The sequence below is a fragment of the Brienomyrus brachyistius genome, chromosome 15, assembly GCF_023856365.1.
Source record: "Brienomyrus brachyistius isolate T26 chromosome 15, BBRACH_0.4, whole genome shotgun sequence".
Lineage (NCBI taxonomy): Eukaryota > Metazoa > Chordata > Actinopteri > Osteoglossiformes > Mormyridae > Brienomyrus > Brienomyrus brachyistius.
In genome coordinates, this window is record NC_064547.1 from 453,053 (window position 1) to 476,070 (window position 23,018).

At 47.2% G+C, this 23,018-nt stretch overlaps 1 protein-coding gene across 1 annotated transcript in view; it reads right to left on the reverse strand.

Annotated features, from left to right (window-relative positions):
- Positions 1–5,699: 5,699 nt before the first annotated feature.
- The window catches only part of wdr18 (WD repeat domain 18), a 61,073-nt gene continuing 43,754 nt past the window's right edge, over positions 5,700–23,018 (reverse strand). Inside the window, exons 8-10 of the mRNA XM_048975801.1 lie at positions 12,080–12,246; positions 8,773–8,841; positions 5,700–6,467 (exon numbers count right to left, since the gene is read on the reverse strand). Of these exons, the coding sequence (XP_048831758.1) occupies positions 6,339–6,467; positions 8,773–8,841; positions 12,080–12,246 (365 nt within the window). The 3' untranslated portion in view covers positions 5,700–6,338. The remainder of the gene's footprint in view (positions 6,468–8,772; positions 8,842–12,079; positions 12,247–23,018) is intronic.

Consider the following 23,018-nt stretch of genomic DNA (forward strand, 5'->3'; position numbering starts at 1 on the left):
CTCCGAAGATGGCTGCCTCTAGCAACAGACATTGTGGGTCCAGAGCACCCTTTGACGTTTTCCAAACAAAAATCCCACCCAGAACTCATTCTGGAATATGCATCTGTTTGGCACACGCTGTGGTGATTTTCGAGACTCCCCAGTAATCTCAAAGTCTTTGTGGTCAACGTACTTGCAGTTCTGACATTTTGAACGCCCGCCCGACAATGTGCCGACACGTCACCTCTGTAATGGCTGCTAATCAGCATCCAACTTAATATCACTCTCCTCTGCATCTGCATTTCTAATTGCAATTCAGTCACTTCAAAAGTTCCGTTCACTTGCCTTTACGTATTTTATCCACCCACTGTATAGTCCATGTCCATTTTTCATTATTTCCACATTATGTCACCATGAATCAAACAGGTGCTCACCCTTCTGTCCTCCATATTTTAAATGGCTATTCTGAAGCAAAAGCCAGAAATGAGTCAGGCTGCTTTAGCTACGGTACCCATCCTTTCCATCTGCCAGCCTCTTTGCCAATGTGGGGTCATGATGGACCCCTGGAAGCTGCCCTAGGGAGCACAGGGCAGGAGACACCATGGATGGGAGGCCAGTTTATCTGGAATAAGCTCTCTGAAGAGGACACAATATTATCGACCAGTAACACCCACAAAACACACCCTCTGCCTCACAGTTAACCAATTACCCACTGCAGACCTTGTGTGTGAAGCATACTGAGTGAACTGCTGTGCCCTCACTACCACCAAGTGCAGTGATATACTACACAAAGGCAATCATTTCTTTTAAGAGTACAAACTGCAAGGAGAGTCTTTGCTTTAAAATGTCAGAGGTGGTTTAACATTCCCTGTACATCCACAGTGCATGAAATGTAGCAAGAGGGTAAGAGGAACTGCTTAGAATTCTTCTCAAAGCATGTAAATCACTATCCTGGAGCGAAAGAATAGGATTTCCATCCAAAACAGACATAGCTGGCCTCAGACGATGGCACTGCAAATGTCACTAAATTATTATAGGTGTCGAAGCGGAGTTGGTTTGACCATTTCCATGTACATTTAATGCAAAAGAGAAGAGCTTCGCAAAAAAGAGTGGTGAGTCCCTGCTGCAATCTGTCACACCGAAAAAATCATGGACCGGGATCTTAAAAGACCACATTCAGGTTCAGTTGTTTTCTTGTTTCCTTAATTTTGATACTGTCTTGCAGAAAATTAAAGAGCATCTTATGATTTGTATTTGCCTGCGACAATGAAGTATTCTGAATTGATGACCATTATCATTCCCAGAAAGTTCTGGTGGGAAGACTCTTTGGTAAGACTTTCTGGAAGAAGGAAAAAAAAGTGAACAGCTAACATTCCAAATAAACAGATAAAACTTGATCACCTGTGATATAAGCTTGTGAGCAGAAGATAGGCAGCCATAGATACTCCATTATCTGGCAGCGATTCTCAGCGTCACACGAGCGCCTTCCGCAGCAGTGTGGTACCGCGTAGCTGAGCATCAGCCAAGTGTACAGCATACTGGTTTTGCCATAACACTGCATCCTCGACATGTCCGCAGGTGAGATTAGCCATGCCTTAGCATGACTCTGCTCCCATTACACTGGCAAACGTGAAATTTTCATTTCTCTCTCTCTGTCACTTTTAAAACCGGCTTTTGAGCTCAGAAGCAGGTACCCTCAAGTGACACAGGAGGATTTCACAAAGACATGCTGATTTTGTTCCCTCATTAAAGTCAGACTGTCTAAATTTACAAACTAAGGCATATAAACCACATTGCTGACTCATCTGCCTTTCATATTAGAACATTTATATCTTTTTAAAATTAACATTTATGCACCATACGCTGCTACTTTATTCAAAATTCTGTTTGGCTTAAAATCATTACTACTGAACTTCAGGGTATCTTATATATAGAATAACGGCGGTAGTCAAAGGTCATTCCTGTTATGATAGCCTCACACCCTGGAGCATCCTCCTTCCTATTGCAAAGTTCTTCATCCTGCTCATACAAGGCTTTCATATAGTGTACATCATTGTACATTTCCCTTATCGTGATTCTGAGGACCAGTTTAGGTAACAGCACCGTGACACCTTACATACCCTAGAATGAAATGAAAGTCCTATCATCATCTTCCTCCTTTCCAAGGATGTTACTCTTACCTGTCTCTGCTTGTGTTGAATGACAAACCTTCACAACAGCATAGAATCTGCATCCCATGTTCAGTCTCATTATATAGACGGTCACATGTGCCCCTGAAGCCGCACTGCCTTCTCCGTCCCTGCTCAGCAGGGCACGGATGATCACAGATAACCTGACATCTGCACCCAAAAACAGAATACAGCAATTGTTTTTTTTGGTGTCTCTGAGACTTACAGAGAAATCCTGTGTGAGTCAAATCTCTGTCACAAATGCTCATTCATGCCCATCTTCAGAGCTGTGACTTGGAGGAAACCTTTGCTGTCAGGAGATCATCATTTTGGTGACAAATTCCATTTATTTTATAGCGCATCCTTCCCAACATAGTTGCCCCAAAGCGATTCACAAGAAAAAAAAAATCTAACTTAGTGACACAGAAGAGCTTAAGGTAACAGGACTATAAATGGGTGGTGAATAAAAGCCATAAGAGGAGGAGAGCAAACCCCAAAATCTCTGGGGGTCCAAGGTTAACTGGCCCCCTGACCAGGAAAACCAGTAAGAAGATTGATTCCTCCATCAATCCTTTAAAACACCAGGCAGTCAAAGCCCACATAGAATTTAATTCATACCTACAAACAGAATCGCACAGATAAATAGCAGAATGGTAAATGCCACAGGTGTCTCATCTGATAAGGATTCAAGAGAATTAAGCTTCATTACAAATGACTGTGAGCTTTATTTCTGCGCTTAAATATATTTCACTTTACAACTTTTACTGTATTTCGCGGCTCCACACATCAGAGAGGGACTCCACGTTCAAAAGGTGCTTTATCGAGCTTGAGCATAAAGCGCTAACATTTGGGTAATTAATCCTGAAGGGTTTCCTTACCCTCCCTAAACAGACAAGAGCCTCTAATCCCCAACGTGGGCAGCTTTCACAATCAAGTTTAATTACTGCCGGCCCGTGCAGGTCAAACCGCTGCACTGCCATGAACTTTTCGATTAGGTTTTTATTTACGTCGTCCCTGAGACACTTCAAAGAGCCTGCAGTACCAGGTCCTCAGTGCATCAGGCCACAGGTCACCCTGTCAGCTGGGAGCCAAGGGGCACATAAACTCCTTTTGGAAAGCAACGCGGTGGGGCGCTGGTAGCCCCTGGTCCAACTGTGGAAGGCCATCCTTGCAGAAGCCTGTTTTGTTTGCACTCTACCCTTATACTCGATATACTGACATTCTGCTTTCACAAACAAAAGCCTGATAAGTCACATTAAGTGGGAAGAGGGTTAAAATATTAAGCAATCAATGGAAGCCGTTACTGTGACAGTCCTGAAGAGTTAACACTGAGTGAAGAAGAGTTAAATGGTAAATGGACTACATTTATATAGCGCTTTTCTACTCCTACGAGTATTCAAAGCACTTTACATTTTATGCCTCACATTCACCCATTCACACACTCATTCATACACATAGTTAACGCTTTTCACGGAGATGGATAGTATTATTCCTGATTTTATGTATTCTTCCCCAGTGGATCATTGCAAATAGTGTTGCTGACCAGAAACCTACCAAAATAAACATTTTTTTACCATCAGTGCCATGGTTATGCATAGGAACCTTTTGGACACTGCTGCCCAGGGAATATCCTGCCCTATCCCAGCGAGCACAGGCGTTGCATTAGGTAGGTATTGAAAATAGATGGAGGACGACGACAAACTTCACAGGAAGAGATGATTCCGACCTCGGCCGCTTCCTGTCTGGGACCCTCCACTGGGCTGCCTTTCCCCATGTGGGCTGAGCAGCTTGTTTCTTCCCAGGCAAGCATAAATGTTGGCTCCCCTGGTCATCTGGGTGTGAGTTAGCCCAGGCTGCATCTAATTAACAAAATAATTAAGCTCATTTGCCATTACTATGAGCAGCGCGGTAATAAAACACATGCAGCTACAACCCTGTGCAACTTTACCCACAATCCATTTCACCCACTTAGCAGAAATCAAGGAGAGAATTATAATTTCATAGACAAGCAAAATACGCAGCATCACGTTGCTGCTTTGTCTTGATCCACTGGCAGGAGAATGCAGGGATTAAATCTTTCAGAGCCTAGCTCTTTCTGTTCAGGAGATAATCAGTTATGACAGTCTGTTTATCAGGTGACACGAGGGGACAGACTGGGAAGAGTGCAGTAAAGTGTGACAGTGACGGAGAGGGGCTCTGAGACTGCAGTCTCTGTCGTCGTACCCACCCAAAGTGGAAGGGAACAGCCTCATTGTTCCACCTAAAGGGGTCAAATTGGCCCCGAAAGCTGTGGACTTTATCACTGTATCTTATGTGCACACAGAGAAATCAAAGCATTGCTAAGAGAGAAAGCCACCTGAGCAAATCAGCGAAGCGATGAAAAATGTCTGCTTCAGATCTTGTGGAGATTGGGAAATGAGAAAATGGAGAGAGTTATTTTTGCAGAGCCGGTGAAAGGCTGCGTGTTAACTTCAGACCACAGATTTAACGGTAATCGGTTTCACCGGGATGAGGTTCCCAGGACGGGGCAGTGTCCTGCCGCAAACGCCCGGTCTGCCCGAGCTGTGTCCCCTGCGTGAGGTCACCATGCAAATGGGTTACAGAAATTCAGGAAAGGCGTCGCTCCCCCTAATAAGAGCAGATGGGCAAATTCTATCCAAGTCGCTGTTTTTCCATTTAATAGAATTGAATCAAAGTGTTTCTGTCTCAGCTGTGACAGGAATTAGTGTTAGTAAGGTGTGGCGGCCATTTTAGCCCACAGCTGGTAACCAGGTGGACATGGGAAAGGCGACATTCCCATTATTTTTAATTTCTTGCTAGCCTGTTTTTGTTAAATGGGAGCTGAGCGACAGATAAACATTAATAGGGTCTTCGATATAATTCAAGGGAATGTTCGGCCAACACCTTCGTTTAATTAAATAGAAAGCTTTCCTTTTCATTTAAGAAAAAAAGTACCATACAACTATTATAGCAACTGAAAGCAAAGCTGGATGAAGATTTAATTTTAAACATGTGTGTTTTCAGTGTTATTCTTTTTGTATTTATTTTACATTACAGTGAGTTAAGAAGAGTAACATTTTGCCATTTGTTAATAAACACTTTCACAGGGCTTTAGTAATAAAAAGTCTTTCAGTTTACCGTGATGTCAGCACAACTAGAAGCCCATTCCTGTAGCACAGCATTAAGTGGAGTTTGAAAACGCAGGACTGGCACCCCCCACAACGAACACGGGCAGCGAATGTCCGGTCAGGACACTGGGGTCCTGCCATCCATTCCTGCTGGCACTGGTGGTGTCTCCTACCTCTCAAATCTCCATCACAAACAAAGCGAGAAAATTAGATTAAATCAACAGCTGTTTTCGCGTCTCTGGATTGCAGAGGGTCGTAAATTAACAGTGATATGAGAGAGAGAGAGAGAGAGAGAGAGAGATTTCAAAGCTGCAGTACCTTCTCGCTGAGTTCTGCTGTCTCCTCCTTCCGGATGATTCTCAAAGAAACTCCTTTATGAAAACTTCACAGCACTGGAAGCAATTTACTCATCAAATACAACAGATGACCAGAAAAATATCACCATTTTATTACTAAACAGCCTACTAAAACATTCCAAGGACATCTTAGCAAAAAATTAATGAAATGCCCATCAGAAATTTGCTTCTTTATTACCAAAGGGAAGGGAACAAGTCGCAACTACCAGCTTGGTCACCACTTAAACACCACTGATTCTGGAGCTGAAATTTGGGCAGAGATGTGTGTGGGGATGGGGAATGGGGTACATTTAAAAAGGGAATATTTGGAGAACATGAAATGCATCCTGTGACCTTTCAGTCACATAATACAAAACAACCAATCACTCACGTTCCCTGTCAATCTACACCAGGCATGGGGAACTTGATCCATGGAGAGCCGGTGTGGGTGCAGGTTTTTGGGATGGTCTCTCAATCAGCCAATAACAGTGGGTCTCCAAGGACTGGAGTTGAGAACCACAGTTTTATTATTGGTTGATTGAGAGACCATCCCAAAAACCCGCACCCACAGCAGCCCTCCATGGAATGTTCCCCACCCCTGATCAACTCCATCAACGGTGTACCTGAAAACGTCTACACTGTATTGTATATTGTATCACAGTTTCCTTTCTGTAAAAGTAACACATGACACCACAAATAATCAAGCATCCCCCCCCCAGCCTCCTGGCCTAAGACGGCTTGGTCAATAGTTGCGTGGAGAAATCGTACAGATCCTTGTTTATCTTCTTCAAGGTCTTCACCTCCTCCTCCAGTTCCGAGACGCGCACCTTGGTGTTCTCGCCGTCGCCAAACACACTCTGCACAGCAGGAGACAGAAGGGGAGAGTCAGGGCAGCGATCTGAAGCCAGGGACGTTTCATAGGGGCGACAGAACTACACACTTTATGGTAAAGCTCTAATATGAAGCAGTGCCGTCCGAATCCATCATCTATATCGGGAAGCAGGATGTCAGTGAACCATATTTACTGCAACAAGCGCGCAACAAACATTACGGGGACATGATTATTATTAGGAAAGACAGGCCGCATGATTACTGGGGAAAGCATAAGTGCTGGGAAATGAGGTTAGGACTTAAAATTTTAGCTGTGTGCCCAAAACACCTAAATCGCAAACTGCATTCAGATAGTACCACTTGGTATAAATACTTTAAAAAGTGCAATTTGGGCCTCCAACTGGAGCAAGGTCATGAGATCCCATTCTAAAACAGCCCTAATCTTCCAGGGAGCCAGACAGTCCTATTGTAGGGATTGGGACAGGGATCCGGAGCAGGCACTGCGGGATGACAGCGATGCACATTTCCCACAGATTACTGCGAAGAATCATCTCCACACGTTATTTATTTTCTTACCCATTACAAATGGGTACATAAGGTTTGTGGAGCGATGGACCGCTTTTTTCCTGAATGTGAGTAATCCATTTAGTGGCGTGTCAAATTCTGCCTATAGTGCCAGGTTCACAAGCCTGCCGTGAGCGGCCTGCTACTGTGATGCTGGTGACCCAGGCCATCTCCACAGCTAATCCGGCCTCCATCCAGCAAGAGGACAGCCGTAATGTGGAAGAGGGAGCCGCTGACGCGAGCCTGAGCCCAACTGATGGCTCCCACGCCAGGAGCCAGCAAATCGCCTTGGAAATGCAGGAGTGGGTCACGTACAAATTCATTTTTCCCCCATGTGCCAAAATGGGAGATAAATTCAGGAATTTCAACGAAACTCTGCTATGGTTTGCTCCTATTCAGCCCGGCTGCCTCGAAGGGTGGACAGAAAATTCTGGTCTCAACCAACTTAAATTTTAAAAGGACAGTCTTCCGGCCTTCCTAATGCTTGGAAAAGAGCATGTGACAGTTTCAGCCAATCAGAAGGGGAATGCAAATGAACCACAGCCAATGCCAAACCATGTTGCTTGGCGATTGGGATTATGCTACACAGCCGCTATCTGAGAAATTATTTGGCCCATTTTAAATGAATAAACGCAGTGAGGATACCCAAGGAATGCAGATATGAGCCAAAGTCAAAGCGGTTTATGTTCCATGCGCTTAGGTTCATCAAAAACACCAATGCTGAGGTCTGACATGAAACGAGTCACGCAGACAGAGACAGGTGTCAGAGGCTTAATGTCATGGGGGGGGGGTTGCAACAGCAACAATCAACAGCACCCAACTTGACAATAAGAGCTATGGACCAGTGAACATGATGCACACCTTCACTGAACACCAGCAAAGGCTACATGAAAAGGCAGAGTTACTATGCAGGACTGAGCAGACAAGATATCATGCAACCCATCAACCCATGCAACCATGTCCAAGCAACATCATAGCTCAAAAGGGGGCTTCATACCATTACACACATACACAACAGGTTAGGACCCGTATCCATGGTTCACACACAAAGCAGCCCAAAAGCATCCGCACCACGAGAATATAGCACAACTTTCGATTTCTTCGGCTGAACCCCTAGGGAAGCCACTCGACCCAGTGCTTTCCTGATTTAACGGCAGCGATTATCCTCTGAAAGGTTTTAGGTGAACCGACCTCGGTAATGGTCAAAAATATCCGTGACCATGACAGACAAACATCACAACACAAAACCTTCTCTACTGTAACAGAGGATGCTGAGAAAACCGAATTTTAAAGTAATTAGAAAATAGCAGCGTGACAATATTGTCCAAAGCAGCCCCGAGCGGCTCTGGCAGCACGGTAATTCTCAGGGGCACCTAAGCCTTATGTCAGCAGCCACTGCCGCTGCCTGTCATCCTTCACTCGCCGCGCTGTCGGTTCCCCGTACTGTTAATTTTGTTCAAGTAACTTTTGGTGGCTCTGTGGTGAGGAACAACAGGACTGAGCCCTCCCGCAGTGCCTGTTGCGGCCGGTTGGAACATGCCCGTCCTCAGCTTTGCCTCCTAGTAGGGCCCAGATCTCTGACCTCTACCTGAAGGTCTTGCCCATCTACCCAGAGGCCCATTAAATGTCTGTCCCTGCCGACAGTGACACTGCTGGAGCTTCCCCACGTAACACCATCTGATATCCCATCCAAAACGCTTGGGATGGAACGAGTGGCAAATTCGGTTCGCAGTTCAGGGCCCGGTCCCCACCCCGCAAGCCACTCACCTTGTCCGTGACGGCACACATCAGGGAATAGAGCTTTTCTGCTTTCTCCAAGTAGGTCTCCTCTGAAACCTACAGTTACGCAAGAGAGGGAGAGAAAGAGCAATTAATTTCATAGGTCCCAGGGTAGGTTTGCACCTCTGGAGGGATTTCAGGGGTCAGATGGGGCATTCAGCAGGGTGACCAGCTCCTATCACCGTTTGCAGCAATGTACAAGGCGGCAATAACGGGGGCGGCGTTGGCGGGGCTGATCTGCGAGGCGGCAATAACGGGGGCGGCGTTTGCGGGGCTGATCTGCGAGGCGGCAATAACGGGGGCGGCGTTTGCGGGGCTGATCTGCGAGGCGGCAATAACGGGGGCGGCGTTTGCGGGGCTGATCTGCGAGGCGGCAATAACGGGGGCGGCGTTTGCGGGGCTGATCTGCGAGGCGGCAATAACGGGGGCGGCGCTGGCGGGGCTGATCTGCGAGGCGGCAATAACGGGGGCGGCGTTTGCGGGGCTGATCTGCGAGGCGGCAATAACGGGGGCGGCGTTGGCGGGGCTGATCTGCGAGGTGGCAATAACGGGGGCGGCGTTGGCGGGACTGATCTGCGAGGCGGCAATAACGGGGGCGGCGTTGGCGGGGCTGATCTGCGAGGCGGCAATAACGGGGGCGGCGCTGGCGGGGCTGATCTGCGAGGCGGCAATAACGGGGGCGGCGCTGGTGGGGCTGATCTGCGAGGCGGCAATAACGGGGGCGGTGTTTGCGGGGCTGATCTGCGAGGCGGCAATAACGGGGGCGGCGTTTGCGGGGCTGATCTGCGAGGCGGCAATAACGGGGGCGGCGTTGGCGGGGCTGATCTGCGAGGCGGCAATAACGGGGGCGGCGTTGGCGGGGCTGATCTGCGAGGCGGCAATAACGGGGGCGGCGCTGGCGGGGCTGATCTGCGAGGCGGCAATAACGGGGGCGGCGCTGGCGGGGCTGATCTGCGAGGCGGCAATAACGGGGGCGGCGCTGGTGGGGCTGATCTGCGAGGCGGCAATAACGGGGGCGGCGTTTGCGGGGCTGATCTGCGAGGCGGCAATAACGGGGGCGGCGTTTGCGGGGCTGATCTGCGAGGCGGCAATAACGGGGGCGGCGTTGGCGGGGCTGATCTGCGAGGCGGCAATAACGGGGGCGGCGTTGGCGGGGCTGATCTGCGAGGCGGCAATAACGGGGGCGGCGTTGGCGGGGCTGATCTGCGAGGCGGCAATAACGGGGGCGGCGTTGGCGGGGCTGATCTGCGAGGCGGCAATAACGGGGGCGGCGCTGGCGGGGCTGATCTGCGAGGCGGCAATAACGGGGGCGGCGCTGGCGGGGCTGATCTGCGAGGCGGCAATAACGGGGGCGGCGCTGGCGGGGCTGATCTGCGAGGCGGCAATAACGGGGGCGGCGTTTGCGGGGCTGATCTGCGAGGCGGCAATAACGGGGGCGGCGTTTGCGGGGCTGATCTGCGAGGCGGCAATAACGGGGGCGGCGCTGGCGGGGCTGATCTGCGAGGCGGCAATAACGGGGGCGGCGCTGGTGGGGCTGATCTGCGAGGCGGCAATAACGGGGGCGGCGTTTGCGGGGCTGATCTGCGAGGCGGCAATAACGGGGGCGGCGTTTGCGGGGCTGATCTGCGAGGCGGCAATAACGGGGGCGGCGTTGGCGGGGCTGATCTGCGAGGCGGCAATAACGGGGGCGGCGTTGGCGGGGCTGATCTGCGAGGCGGCAATAACGGGGGCGGCGTTGGCGGGGCTGATCTGCGAGGCGGCAATAACGGGGGCGGCGTTGGCGGGGCTGATCTGCGAGGCGGCAATAACGGGGGCGGCGCTGGCGGGGCTGATCTGCGAGGCGGCAATAACGGGGGCGGCGCTGGCGGGGCTGATCTGCGAGGCGGCAATAACGGGGGCGGCGCTGGCGGGGCTGATCTGCGAGGCGGCAATAACGGGGGCGGCGTTTGCGGGGCTGATCTGCGAGGCGGCAATAACGGGGGCGGCGTTTGCGGGGCTGATCTGCGAGGCGGCAATAACGGGGGCGGCGTTTGCGGGGCTGATCAGCGAGGCGGCAATAACAGGGGCGGCGTTGGCGGGGCTGATCTGCGAGGCGTCACGGGAGATCCTGCATGTTTACGGGCCAGTGTGGACAGCAATAACGGGGGCAGCATCAGAGTTCATGGGGAGGCCAGCCTGACATTTAGTGTACGCGTGCTTCTGCGCACGGCCTAAAAGCTGTGGCACAGGGAGCCACGTCTGAGCATAAAGGCATCGACTCGGCAACCTGGGCTGGGGCCATGTGGGCTGAGCAGCGGCTGACAGACTGAGGCCGTCCCTGTTACAAATCAGCCATGTCCCAGATCATGCCGCATTACCTAAATGACGGGGGCATGCCTCGCCTGCAAGCTCGCCTTTTGGGAGGCTGGTGATGCCGTGGTGGATGAACCTGCTGTCCTCCTGTGGCAGGCTTGGCCCGCCACTCCACCTACACCCCGAAAGCAGGGCACAGGGAGACTGAGTGTTCAGAGGCTCCCTGCCAGAGTGGTGCGCCTGGTGCCCCTTCCTGCTGCCTTGATGAAATGGGCAGATTTCTCCGACAGAGGACCTAGCATCATGGGCTGAGAGCACGCACCACTGCCATGCTGATGTTATTCTTAAGAAAAAACATCAATTTGGCATTAAAGGACCCTCCCCGGGGCCCATGCTGCTACAGGCACCTTGCGACACAGGAAGAATATTCCTTACAGGCATCAGCATTACGTGAGAGTTCTCCTCTGTTTATGATATTTATTTATTTTTGTAGATGAGCGGCCCCTGCTGGCGAGGAGAAGATCAGCGGTGAGGGGAACTGGAGAGGAGAGAGCAGGCGGGAGAGGTGGGAGCAAGGAGCAGGTGGCGGACTATTAAAACACTGCAAATCAACATTTAATTTAAAGCCCTGTAATTGATTCTGACTCCAGAGGATCTGCAGGTAGACTCCAGACAGCCAGGCTGCAATGATGCGGGGGACATATTTCAGCTTGTGAAATGGGCAAATAAAATAGGCAAATAAAATGGACAGCCACATGCAAGGTCCCTGCTGACAGTATGTGTGAGTTCTGGCATTAAAAATCACCACTAAAATCTAATGCAGCTTCGGTTTGTTGAAAACGGGCTCTTCCCAGTAATTCCCAGTTAATTACATCATTCAGTCTGAAACTGTAAGAAATCCAGTGGCCTGCTGTACTTTACATTAGTGAGCATGATTATTTAGCTTTAAAATCAGCACACCCCTCCCCCGTGCGGCAGGGCAGGCACCCAGGGCGGCCCTGACCTGTGAACCGGGCTGTAGACGCAGGCACATGCCACCACTCTCGGAACCCTCGGCCTGCTCGGAGGGGTTGAGGTGTCGGCTGAATCGCGGCAGGGCCACACCGGGGCGGCTGTCCGGCAGGAACATGTTGGCTGGGGCCGGGATGATGAAGGCGTTGGTGACGGGTCCTAGAGGAGGGTCAGGGTTAAGGTTACTGAGCTCCTTCAGCAGACCCTGAGGCATGTTCAGTGTAGAGAGGATATACACGCCATCACAGGAGGCAGAAGTCACTAGACTTGCACCCACTGTGTGGCAGCATTAGCGTTCAACTAAGGGCCAGTTTATACTCAAGGCTCGCAACCCATCTGTGTACGCATCATGGCCGCCACACACATTCTGCATTCATTCCACATGTCATTTGTGCACCAACGCGTGGAATTAATGCTATGTGTACATGATATGCAGTACCACTAAACATCCCGGGAGCAGTAAGTCCTAAGACAAAAGGTGACCGAAGTGTTTATATATGGAGGACAAAATGTGACAATTGTAAATAAAGCAATAGAAACTTACATTTTTCCATTCCAAAGATTTATAGAAAAATATATTTATTTGAGCTGTTTTATTATTCCAAAGATTTTTTTTAATTCATCCGTATGTAAATAATAGTAACCCTAACCCTAAACCTAGCCCTAACCCTAAACCTAGCTCTAACCCTTTTTCTAAAGCACTACTGCCCAGGGGAACTTTGCTGATCTGCGCTCCATTGCCTTGGCCTTGCTTGGATGATAAATGCTAGCTGTTGTTCATGTTAGTAATGCTATCAGATCTCTATACCATACATATACAGACCCTTTCCAAAAAATTTGAATATCATGGAAAAGTTGATTTATTTCCTTAATTCCATTCAAAACGTTAAACTTTCATAGATTATAGATTCAGGATCCACAACTTAAACGATTTCAAGTACTTAGTTGTTTATGTTTACATAATTTGGGCTTCCAGCTCATAAAACCCACTAAAACAGGAATTCAAAAAATTTGAATACTGTGAAAACATCACCAATTACTTTGCAGTTTTTGCAGAAAAAAAAGAAAGAAAGAAAGAAAGAAATTAGGATCACATCAAATCAGTCAAACTATGGTACTTTCAAAATGATGTGTCAATCTTAAACACTTTTAGGGGAATCCCTTTGCCTTAATCACTGCCTCAATGTGCCGTCGCACTGAGGCAATCAGCCTGTGGCATTGCCTGGAAGTTATGGAAGCCCAGATTTCCTTGATACTTGCTGTCAGCTCTTCTTTGTTTTTGGGTCCGGTGGACCTTATTTTCCTCTTGATAATACCCCATAGATTCTCAATGGGGTTTAGGTCCGGCGAGTTGGCTGGCCAGTCAAGCACTGTGATGGCATGGCCATCAAACCAGGTTTTGGTGCTTCTGGCGGTATGAGCAGGGGGCAGGGCCTGCTGGAAGATGAAATCTGCATCTCCATACAGATCCTCAACAGAAGGAATCATGAAGTCCTCTAAGGCATTCTGGTAGACTGTTGCGGTGACCTTGGATTTAAGAAAGCAGAGTTTACCAACACCTGCACCGCACATTGCACCCCAAATCATGACTGACTGTGAATATTTCAAACTGGACCTCAGGCAGCTTGGGTTCTGTTCCTCACCTTTCTTCCTCCAAACCCTTGGACCTTGATTCCCGAATGAAAGGCACACTTTACTTTCATCGGAAGAGAGACTCTTGGACCACTGGCCAACAGACCAGTCCTTCTCCTTGGCCCAGTTGAGACACGTCCGACGTTGGCTCAGGCTCAAAAGTGGTTTGACCCGATTTTCCCATTCCACTAGACTTTCCATTGATATGCTTGGACACAGCACTCTGTGAACACCCAGCCTCCTTAGCTATGAACTTTTGTGGCTTACCCATCCTATGGAGGGTATCAATGATCTTCTGGCCAGTTGTCAAGTCTGCAGTCTTCCCCATATTGAACCTAACTGAGACAATTGAACCAAAGTGAAGCGATTTATCTACAAAAATAAATAAATATCATAAACAGAGGAGAACTCTCACATAATGCTGTGCAGGTGCTTTGAGTTTAGTAGATGACTTTAAAACATTCATGCCCTGTAAAATTTGGGCTGATGTCTTCACAGTATTCTAATTTTTTTAATTCCTCTTTTCGTGGATTTTATGAGCTGGAAGCCCAAATTATGTACAAATAAACAACTAAGTACTTGAAATCGTTTAAGTTGTGGACCCTGAATCTATAATCTATGAAAGTTTAACGCTTTGAATGGAATTATGGAAATAAATCAACTTTTCCATGATATTCTAATTTTTTGGAAAGGGTCTGTATATGTATGGTATAGAGATCTGATAGCATTACTAACATGAACACCAGCTAGCATTTATCCATTTGTACCAAAAATGTCTACGGCAACTGAAAATGTAACAAAACATTCGTCTGTATCTATTCAACAATACAGAGAATGCTGCAGCACAACTACAGAATCAGCTACAGAGGCAATGAGTGTCAAATATTTCATGCCACAACCTCATACAAACAAAAAAACCAAACACTATGGAACCAACCAAGACGGTTCTCTTGCACTGCCCTCTGGTGGACAGAACTTTCAATCCTCCAGAGTGCAAGTATGAGTAGCAACAACGTTTGCATAGTAACAACACATATACGGCCCACCACGTGAAAAATGTGAAAGAGCTGCTGTGTATGGCAGTGTTAGCACTCAGCTAACACATCTAAAATGCAGAAGAGCTGCTGTGTACGGCAGCGTATCGCTGCCGCCATGATGAAATAAATTTTTGCCCAGTTTTTCGTTATAAGAGATACTGTATCCTGCCACATCCAGGGAGGCGCCATGATTCACACACAGCATCAGGTAATGAGAGAGATTAATGCTGCGATCTGAGCACCGGCAGGGGGCCAGCAGAGTGATTTCCACCGATGGGTTCGGGTACATTGGGCACCCTCCTTTAGAAAAGGACATCTTCACAAATCATTTAGCCACTGTCCTCCCCTGCCATGCATTAGAGGGGGGTGCTGCTTCACATGGGGAGAGGTGAGGGCAGCGCGGGGGGGCAGTTCATATATCCTTCATTTGCCGATGGTGCAATTTTCAGATACGCGCTGTGGAAAAACGAGAAACACTGACAGGTTTTAAGTTTACATTAGATAAGATTCACTGGGACGGGAGCAGAAAGCAGTCAGTTGACGGGGTTTTGACAGACACCCTGTGGTACATCGCCACTGCATGACTACGTGCATCTAATCAAAGACATTCCTTGGAGGAATCTCAGATTCAGATCACGCCGATCTTTGCTGTTAAATCCCACAGGGTCGCTGGAAAGCAGGAACAAGGCAGTGGCTGTTAACCCCCATGTGAGAGCGCCAATTATTCACCATGATCCAGCGAGGCAGAGAACAACGAAGCCAAAGGAGGCTTGTGTTATGGCTGGAGGGTCAAACTCCTTTAACCGAAAAACCACAAAGATAAGCAGCCCAACTCGGGGCCCCAGTCAGCAGGTCCATCACAAGCCTGATTGGGAGCACGTTTAGCAGCATCGCATCAGAGCGCTGCAGCGTGCGAAGATCAAGGCTGGCAGTAGGGAGGTCCCACAGACCAATCAGTACTCATGGGGTTTGGGGGAAAGGGGGCGGAGACCTTTTATACAGTTAGATCAGAAAGGGTGGGGGACCATTTACACAATTAGATCAGAAAGGGAGAGGTATCGTGGAGGGTGAGTTATTTCATTTCTGCCCCTTGAACCCTTCACCAGAGTCAAATACTACATTTGACTAATGTTCATATTACATGCAGTGACCTTCTGTGGTAGGATTAGATATTATTATATTATTATTACAGATCATCACCATCTTCATTAAAGTTGGTAGCTCAGTCTCTCCAAAAATGCTGTTTTGGCAGAGCGCATCTAAATTAAAACTGCTTTGTCAGCAAGCATCATAACAGTAATTCTACAGCTTTATATGGCATATCTTCAAAACATACATCTCTGCTCAGTTTGTCCTTTTTTGCCCCCCGTAGAGAGCAGATCCCCCCAGACAAAAAGTCAATGTATTTCAGGACACAAGACATGTGGGGCCCCCATGACCTGCAGTTGAAATGGGGGAGAAGCAGTGGAAGAGAGCAAGACAAGGAAGTGGACCCAGGGATGCTGGGGTCCCATCACAGGGATTTAGCCACTGCAGCAGCGCAAGAGGCCACAGATGCGGTCCGGTAATACCCTGCAGTCAGGGACTGCCCAAAACAATTTGCAACGCTTATCAACAATGTATTTTCGTTTGTCTATTTTAGAGGGCCTACATTCTTTGATCCTCTGCCTACAAGGGCCCCTAACCCTATAGGGAGGGCATTTGGCTGCCAAGGGCCCTTGAATTGTGGTGGTTGTGGTGCTGGTGGTGGTGGTGGTGGGGGGGGCCCTCATGAACGTTTTGCCCAGGGGCCCACACAACCCATAATCCGTCCCTGCCTGCAGTAACGCATGGGGTCACATGTGTGGTCTGGCAATACCCTGGAGTAGCATATATGGCCACAGATGCAGTCCAGCGCATGCCCTGCAGTAGTGCATGGGGCCACAGATGCGGTCTGGCGCATGTCCTGCAGCAGTGAGATGAGGAGCAGCGCGTGGTTCAATCATACACAGAGCAGAGGGCGGCCAGCTCTCATAACTGGACTTTATATCAAAAAAGCTCAATGCTTAAATCAAGCCAGAAGGCCTCGGTGTCCCCCAGTGACAGGTGTGTGCATTTTTTAAGATTTTTTTCTTTAAAAGATTGATTCCTTCCGAAAGCTTTTGAAGATCTGGCATGATTTATTCATGTTTGTCTCCCCTGCTCAGCAAAGCATGTTATTTTTCCTCTACGCCAGCTGTATGCAGGGTCAAATACCCAAGTAAATTATACCCCCAGAGAGAGACAGCGAGCACAGCAGCATGGGAGCGCAGGGGCCCCAGATAAAGCTCCCAGTCTCCATCATCGCTCAATTTTTCAGCAGGATAATCTGAAGATGCACGTAAAATACATATATATTACTCTCCTTATCGATTCCCCGCTACAAGTTTACTCAGACAGAGCCCAGCATGTACAGAAGCCAACGTCCTCATTGGCATTAGCATTCCTGACTGAGCTGAACCCCCCCCCCCCCACTGCACACACCACCATATGTTACTTGGAGATTTCTGTTGCCCATTGTTGCTCGAAAGAATGATAAGAATTGTTTTTTTTTTTGTTAAATGGTGCAAGTTTGCCCCCCCCCCCAAAGATCACTTTTCATAGTACTGGCTGGAGGCCTATTGAGAGGAAGGCTGGTGTTCATCAGGGGGTTCAGCCTCCATCACCACTAGCCAAGAAAATGCAGCCATTTCCCCACACTGGCGATGACCAAACTCACATTCTCCTGACTATAGCAGTTTTTTGTGTCTCTTACATTAAACATGTTTTGATGATACGTAATTAACTTTACAAGTTCTCTCGAAAACATTCTAATACCAAACTTCACTTCATGCTTTAAGTGCAAGCCCCAAAAACGAGAGCCAGCTCCCGCACCGAGCCATTTCTTCTTTCTAAAGCCAATCAGATTTTAGCTACTGAACTATTCAAACCATATATTAATGTATCTCCTTGAGCCTGAAAGTCGAAGCTTATGCAAACGAGTGGCATTGTTATGCATGTGCAAATATGGAGGACGAAACATGACTCAAATGTTATGTATAAATATTCAACATAAATTAATAAATAAATCTTGGCAGAAATAAATCATATCTATTTATTTATTTATTATTCCATGCGTATTTGAGTTTTAAAGTCACTTTATGCTGAAAACCATGACCAGCAAAACAAAATACAATAGATCAGGAATTGGTTAATGACTACCAGTGGTTTTCCAAGCTTTTTGTATTTCAGAGGGTTAGGGATTCAGAAAGTATAGCCATGCTCTTAATCCAATGCACCGCATGTTAGTGTAAGAAGGAAAACACTTCTCTTAATCATTCCACGGCTGAATGATAAAGCGTATTACTGAACAATGCAAGGCTACAGCATCACAGCCACACAAATTTGACCTTATTGCATCTGTTGAAGCTGTCCTGCTTTCAGAGTGAGAATGATTTTGGGGCTAAGGAAATTCTACTACAGTTAGCTATTGCAACGTGCAATGGGATTTTTTATATTTGACATTGCAGTGGAACGCAAAATTCTATTTATCTGAGTGAGCTGATGGAACTCGGAGCCTATGTATATTTAAAAGTTAAAGGAATCAGTTCCTTGAATCAAAACATACTGCAAAACAGCTGTAGATAGGAACACTGTCTTTTAGAAAAGGAAATGTAAGGACTAAATTTGATTAAATATTTTGCATTAAAAATATGGTATTCCGAAGGTAGCATAGGCTGTGTCGCGGAGAGCTTCACACTCTTCCCAGAAGCACCTCAGCTCGCACCGTGGAAATGTGATCAAGCACCAATGACAACGAACGATGTGAAACAGAGCGAGAGAATTGGAGGAAGGAAGTGTAGAGCGGAGAGCTGTAGGGTCGTGATGATAAGCAACAGCCTGCTTAAACTCCATCTACATTCCTGAAAACACGCCGCACTGCATGTGGGGTGGGTGGGGGGGGGAGAGGGGATGTGCGAAATCTGGCATGGCCACCTCCTCCAGACCTCAAACCCGCTCTGACCATCTGCACAAATGCGGAAAGAACTGCTGGGTATAAGGCAATCTGCATCTGAGAACAGCTTCAAAATCTTAATTTCAGCAGGTGAGCAGACTTCACTAAAACAAAGTGGAAAGCTATAACTCTGCACTGGGGAGATGCATGTAAAGATCACAGGTCCATTTTAAGAAGAATAAAATGTGCAGGCCTTCCGGATGTGGCTCCATGATGTAAAAATAATGACATCTTGCATTAAACCCAGAAGGCCACTGTCTATATTGCTAAATGCTCTGCGATATATTGCCCATTAAAATCTGATTTTGAAATTGTGTTGGTTTAAGAATTATTCTGCCAGGCCAGTTCTCAAGGGAAGCAATGCATCTCACGTGTGTAATGTCCCACACAAGCAGATAAGCCATCAGAGGAAGGGACACAATAGGTGAAGCACAGGCATTCTGTCAAAGGCTGCGGGGACATCCTCATTGGACCCATTCACTTTAGCCAGCCTGCTCTTACTGTTGACAAATTTGCACCAAAACTCAATACAGCTACCGGCTGACGGCCATGACAGGTCATATGCAATAAAAACTAAGGCAGGTTCGTCACATTTAAAATAGAGCTGATGACGTTAACAACCCGGGAATGTAACACACATAACCGCAGGCCCTAATATTCACCATTAATGACAGTGACAGCGTTTAATTTATTCTGCTATGACTAAGATAGGAGGTCTCAGACAGATTAAACTAAATGAGCTTTTTTTGTGTGTGTTTTTAATTACTGCCAATAATCCTCCCGCCATTAGAAATAGTGACTGACTGCGATGTCACCAGTAATATCAATCTCCAGGAATTAATTTAGTCAGTTAAATAACACCCCTATTATCAATTAGGGGAAATTAAACTGAAAACTCAGAGGACAGCATTGAAAACACATGTTCAAAACAATCAAATACCTTGTTACAGTCTACACCTCCACCACCATGCAGATGACTATCAGCATGTTCATGCTGCAATAGTATTTCTACAAGTAAATTTATCGCTTTCCTCTTAGCCGAGCAGGAGCAAAAGGAGAGAGAGAGAGAGAGAGAGAGAGAGAGAGAGAGCAGGAGCGGAAGGAGAGAGAGCAGGAGCGGAAGGAGAGAGAGAGAGCAGGAGCAAAATTAGTGAGAAAGCGTGCAGGAGAGAAATGCAAGAGCAAGCAGGAGCAAAATAAAAAAAGCAAGCAGAAGGAAAGCGAGAGCAGAAACTGGAAAGACAGCAAGCAGGAGTGGAAGATGAGAGAATGCAAGCAGGAACAAGAGCGAGCAGGAGTTGGAAGGAGAGAACAAGTGAGCAGAATTGGAAAGAGAGCAAGCAAGAGCAAAAAAAGAGTGCGAGCAGAAGTGAAAGGAGAAAGAGTAAGCAGGAACAAAACGAATGAGCAGGAGCAAAAAGAGCGCGAGCAGAAGTGGAAGGAGAGAGACTGAGCAGGAGCAAAAAGAATGAGCAGGAGCAAAAAGAGAGCACGAGCAGAAGTGGAAGGAGAGAGACTGAGCAGGAACAAAAAGAATGAGCAGGAGCAAAAAGAGTGCGAGAGCAGAAGTGGAAAGAGAGAGAGTGAGCAGGAGCAAAAAGAATGAGCAGGAGCAAAAAGAGCGCGAGCAGAAGTGGAAGGAAAGAGAGTGAGCAGGAGCAAAAAGAATGAGCAGGAGCAAAAAGAGCGCGAGAGCAGAAGTGGAAGGAGAGAGACTGAGCAGGAGCAAAAAGAGAGCGCGAGCAGAAATGGAAGGAGAGAGAGTAAGCAGGAGCTGAAGAGGAGAGACTGGAGTGGTGCCTTGAAAAAAAAAAGCACAGCTGACCTGAGTACCCCCCCCCCCCCCCCCCCGGTTTAATAACATGGTGTGAGCGCTGTCCCAGCCTGGAGTGTATTTATCCCTTGTTGCGGGTAATCGGGGCTGGCTAATTATCTCCCACTCAATTACAGATATTGATCCCTAAGAGCTGGTTTCAGCCCGTGGAATTACACTAATGGCCCCCTCCATGCGTTCGTAAATCGCACACGCTGATAGAAAAGATCAGGTAAGCAGGGGGAGGGTGAGGAACAAGGGCTGGTTGTAGATCAGACTGTGTATTCAAAGACCAACAGCAAAGGCCATAGAGAAAAGGCAACCGAGCAATCACAAGCCATGAAGCAGTGTCCCCATCTAATCAGAGGTGCACTCTATAAGTACTTTACAGTGACTTGAGACAGGTAGAAAAGAAAGACAGGACTTTATTCATTTTCAAGGAGAAATTATAGAGTATCTGGAGAACCAGGCCACAAAGCACACTTCCTCACCAGATTCCCCTGCTGAAATACATCTACTAATCCTGTTAACTAGTCGACTAACATGAGTCTGAGCAGGGAAATCCAAACCTCTGGGTCTCTGGGACCAGAACTGAACCCTGACTTGGTTATTAAAAATTGTCGGGTTCCTTATTCATTTCTGGAACCATAAGACCATCTGCTAAACAGCCAGACAGAGGAACCCCTGGGAAAAGACAGACACCGTGGTTGTGCTCAAAATCTGCAGGAATCTGGAGGAACCAAAATCTCACTGACACATGCTGTTACACACAATATATTCTTTAAGTGCATTTATTTGTAAACACAAAATTAAAGATGCATCTCAAGAAAACAAAAACGGGAAAGTGAAAGACAGGTAAACTGAGTATTTTTTTCCCTAGCAGACTATGAAGCTAAAGAGAAATAAAAAATGAAACATCATTTTTTTAAATTTGTAATTTAATGAAATCATGTTTTTTTGTAATTTTTGTTGAGATGAAACTTGTGAAGAAAAACATCAGACCACATTCTTAAAGTTCGGGTGCCATCACAGAGTGAGTCAGGGGTACAAGAGTGAGATAGACCCACCACTATCTATAATACATAAGAACAGTGCCAATAACAGTGGTGATGTGGTCTTGGATATTATTTGCAATAAGAATAAACTATGAACTTCAGACTGCTGACAAAAAAAAAAAACATACTAAATGCAGCAGGAAGTGTTGTTCAACACTAAAAGGACAGAATTGTCTCTAGACCCAAGATAGTGTGATACAGTTGAGATCATCAGTTCTCATCGCATTAATTGGACAAAATGCATTGTGATAAATGTGTGCAAGGCTGGAGGGAAAGAACGACCCGTGAAGCCGGAGTCGGGTCGTTTTTCAGCTAATGGGTGAGAGGTTAGAGTTCTTACTGCTCCTGGAATGAACTGTGACTGCCTGAGGCAGCTTGACGGCACACAGCAGTTTGTTCCCATTAATGAAGACAGGGCATTTTTTTAATCTTGGTTAGCTGGTACATACAGAAAGAAAACACACAGGCTGCAGTCATGTGATCATAAAGCGTTTCGTATACATCTGCATGAGACACACACAATGCTTACACTCCAGCAAATCACGCTCTGGCCAGTTTTATTATTATTAACATTGACAGCCTTCTACAAAGCAAACAAAGATACTTCTTTGAACATATTTTGTGCTCACAAATTCTGGATATCAATTCCAAGAGCACCGCAAGGACACAAAAGCGATGATCAAGCAGTCAATAGCTACTGCCAAGATGGACAGCAGACCCAGACGGATACATCACAAAAGCAGAACCTGGTATGGTCTCCAGCTATCGCATGGTCAACCAGTCACAGTATACAACTAACAGCGGGGCCCAGGGCTGAAGAATCAACACAGCTGGGAATCACGTCAGCAGCCACTCAACAGCCCAAAGATGAGAGCTGGCAAATCAGGACGGAATTATTCATCTTCTCCAGAGTCAACGGTCAAACAGAGGTGTACAAACCCACTCCTCCAGGGCTGCGATACGCCGCCTTTGCATTTCCAGTCATTATACGATGAGAAACAGTCATTTTGGAAGATAAAGCGTGTGTAATCGGGTAAGCACATCCTCAGGTGAAATGGCACATTCAGACAACCAGAGATAAGATTCCTAGGGAAAGAGTTTGCTTCTTGCCGTGTTCCGACTATGGCACTGATTTGGATATCTGCAGATAGACACGCTGTGAAATCTTCCCTGCATATTACAGACTGGCAGCACTCAAAGCTGCTCTGCATTTTGAAGTTTATGGACTGTATTTACAAAATTATTCCTTTTCTTTGATGGCTTTTAGGGACCTGAGCCGTCTCTGAGTTGCCCCGCTGTGGGGCTGCACTCCCAGACTCCAGGATGCTTGGCAACTGCGTTTTAATTATCCAGGAGCCAACATCAATTAGCTACACTCGAGC